The sequence below is a fragment of the Camponotus floridanus genome, unplaced genomic scaffold (assembly GCF_003227725.1).
Source record: "Camponotus floridanus strain SB8 unplaced genomic scaffold, Cflo_v7.5 scaffold118, whole genome shotgun sequence".
Lineage (NCBI taxonomy): Eukaryota > Metazoa > Arthropoda > Insecta > Hymenoptera > Formicidae > Camponotus > Camponotus floridanus.
The window spans coordinates 283914-286139 of NW_020229235.1; the positions used below are offsets into that span (position 1 = coordinate 283914).

Below are 2226 nucleotides of genomic sequence, written 5' to 3' on the forward strand. Positions count from 1 at the left end.
ATTCGAGCAACATGTTACGTGCTTCAATTCGAATTCCAATACATCATTGATTTCGGAATACATCGACATTAGAGATATAAAAAATTCCGAAGCATCTTGTTGTGTTTGTTCTTCGAAGCGTTTTCCGACAGATCTTCTAACCGCTTGAACGTTGCAATATTTACGCTCAGCATACGCGCATATAGCATCAGTCAGTGCGTTCGATGCTTTATTTTTCAGTATTTGTTGCCTGATACGCACGCAATAAAATGCACATTGCAATATTACATTAGCGTAACACGAAACATTATCGTTATTACGAAGGCCGTAAATTTTCCACGTAACTACACTTTCTGGTTCCTCACAACCATAATTCTGTACATCATCAATAATATTAGGTATGGCCCATCGACGATCGTGAACTTTTACAGTCTTTTTCTCGGACGAATTAATTTGTGGTAGCTGAGATTTGAACAAAGATCTCAGTCGATTATATTCTGCAATGGCTCCCGAGTGTGCTTTAACCGATGCCGGATTGAAGTTTATCAAATGTAGGCCTTCCAATGTACTCACTCGTGACAAACCTACATAGGCTTGGCCATTGCTGAATACAGTGGTTCCCAGATCCATCATTGCATTCTTACACGTAATTCCTTGACTCTTGTGTATAGTTATTCCGTAACTGAGGGACAATGGAAATTGTTTCCGATGTACTACTATTTTGTGAAATACCTCGAATTTAATATCTACTTTTGTTATTATGAATTCTTTGTTATTCGAAGTAGCTACTTTGATAGAATCAATACAATTTCCGTCAGCAGCGCGATTAACTGCAACTACATTGCCTATCGTTCCATTGGACAAGTCCCAGAGTTACGTCAATGTTTCGTCGAATCATCACTTTAGCGCCAATTTTAATCGCTATAACTCTTTCAATACCAGCTGTTTCCGAAACTTTGTCATCTTTGTCTTCCAGGGTTTTTTGCACTTTTTTTTTCATTGCTGGACCGCAGTCGACATCATCTTCCGCTATCAATAGAATTTCATCGCCGTCGACTCTATCGAGCATTGCCGTGTTTAAAACCTTACACAAATAACACGTGGGCAATAAACATATTGTATCAATCGGTAATTGATTCATATAAATGCAAAGTTCATTCAATCTTTCGTCGCAATTACTTTCTTTGAAATTGATTTTCCTTGACTGAAGAACATTAATGTCAAAATTTGTTATCAAACCTATTCGTATTCTAGAAAGTATATCGCGATATGTGTTGTCGGATCTTTGTCGCATATTGATCAAGAGTTCGTCGTAATCAAACAATCTCCACAAATCAGATCCGCCCATGGTACCTAAATACTTTTGAACCTCTGATTGAGACATTTTAACGAACGGAGATTGTCCTTTTACAGGGGAAAGCTGCAATAAATCTCCAAACAAAAGAATGTATTTTCTGCCAAAGAAACCATCATCCGTATCTATCGTATCAAAGATTTCACATAATCGTAGATTGATAAACATAAGTGTTACATTCGAAATCATGGATACTTCATCGATTATAAATAGTTCGACATTCTTCAATTTGTCTCTCAAAGTTTTTAGGACCATGTCTGACAATTGCACGTACTTTGGCGTAGATTCATGAGTGACGGGCAACTGAAACATTCTATGAATTGTCAAGCCATCGGTATTGAATGCTGCGATACCCGTGGGAGCAGATATCGCAGTCGCTTTTTTCAAATTTATTCTGATCCAATGTTTGATCGTTTCAATAAGAAAACTTTTCCCTGTACCACCCTCGCCACTTACGTACAATCGCAGAATCTGATTTTTATTTTGTAAAACTTGACATACCTTGTCGAAGACTCTTTTCTGATCTTCGTTCAATCGCGACATCATTTGCGGTAAATTAATCGGCACGTCAATCTTGCCAAAATCTTACAAATCTTTCATCGCGCCGTCAGCTTCTATCGGATGACAATCCAATTCATCGTCATCGAATTTGTCTCCGTCTGCCGTTTTCAGATCATTTTCGCGCTTCTCCATTAATTCAGCAATGTTTTCAAAAGCTTTTTGTATTTCTTCGAGCCTTTCATGATATTTCATTGCCTTCGTTAAAGCAGACTCTGAATTCTTAAAGGCATCCGTGTAAGTCTCCCATGTACCTTTGAGTTCACTCAAATCTCTCCATGGTTTGAACAGAAGAAGTAGCGAGTAAAAGTACTTTTCAGGTTCAGTTTTTACAT

General features: G+C 37.8%; 1 protein-coding gene across 1 annotated transcript; it reads right to left on the minus strand.

Annotated features, from left to right (window-relative positions):
- Positions 1-805: 805 nt before the first annotated feature.
- On the minus strand, positions 806-1876 carry LOC112639917 (ATP-dependent DNA helicase pif1-like). The gene has a single exon (XM_025415246.1). It carries the CDS (start codon positions 1874-1876, stop codon positions 806-808), a length of 1071 nt encoding a protein of 356 aa, XP_025271031.1.
- Between the last annotated feature and the right edge of the window lie 350 nt (positions 1877-2226).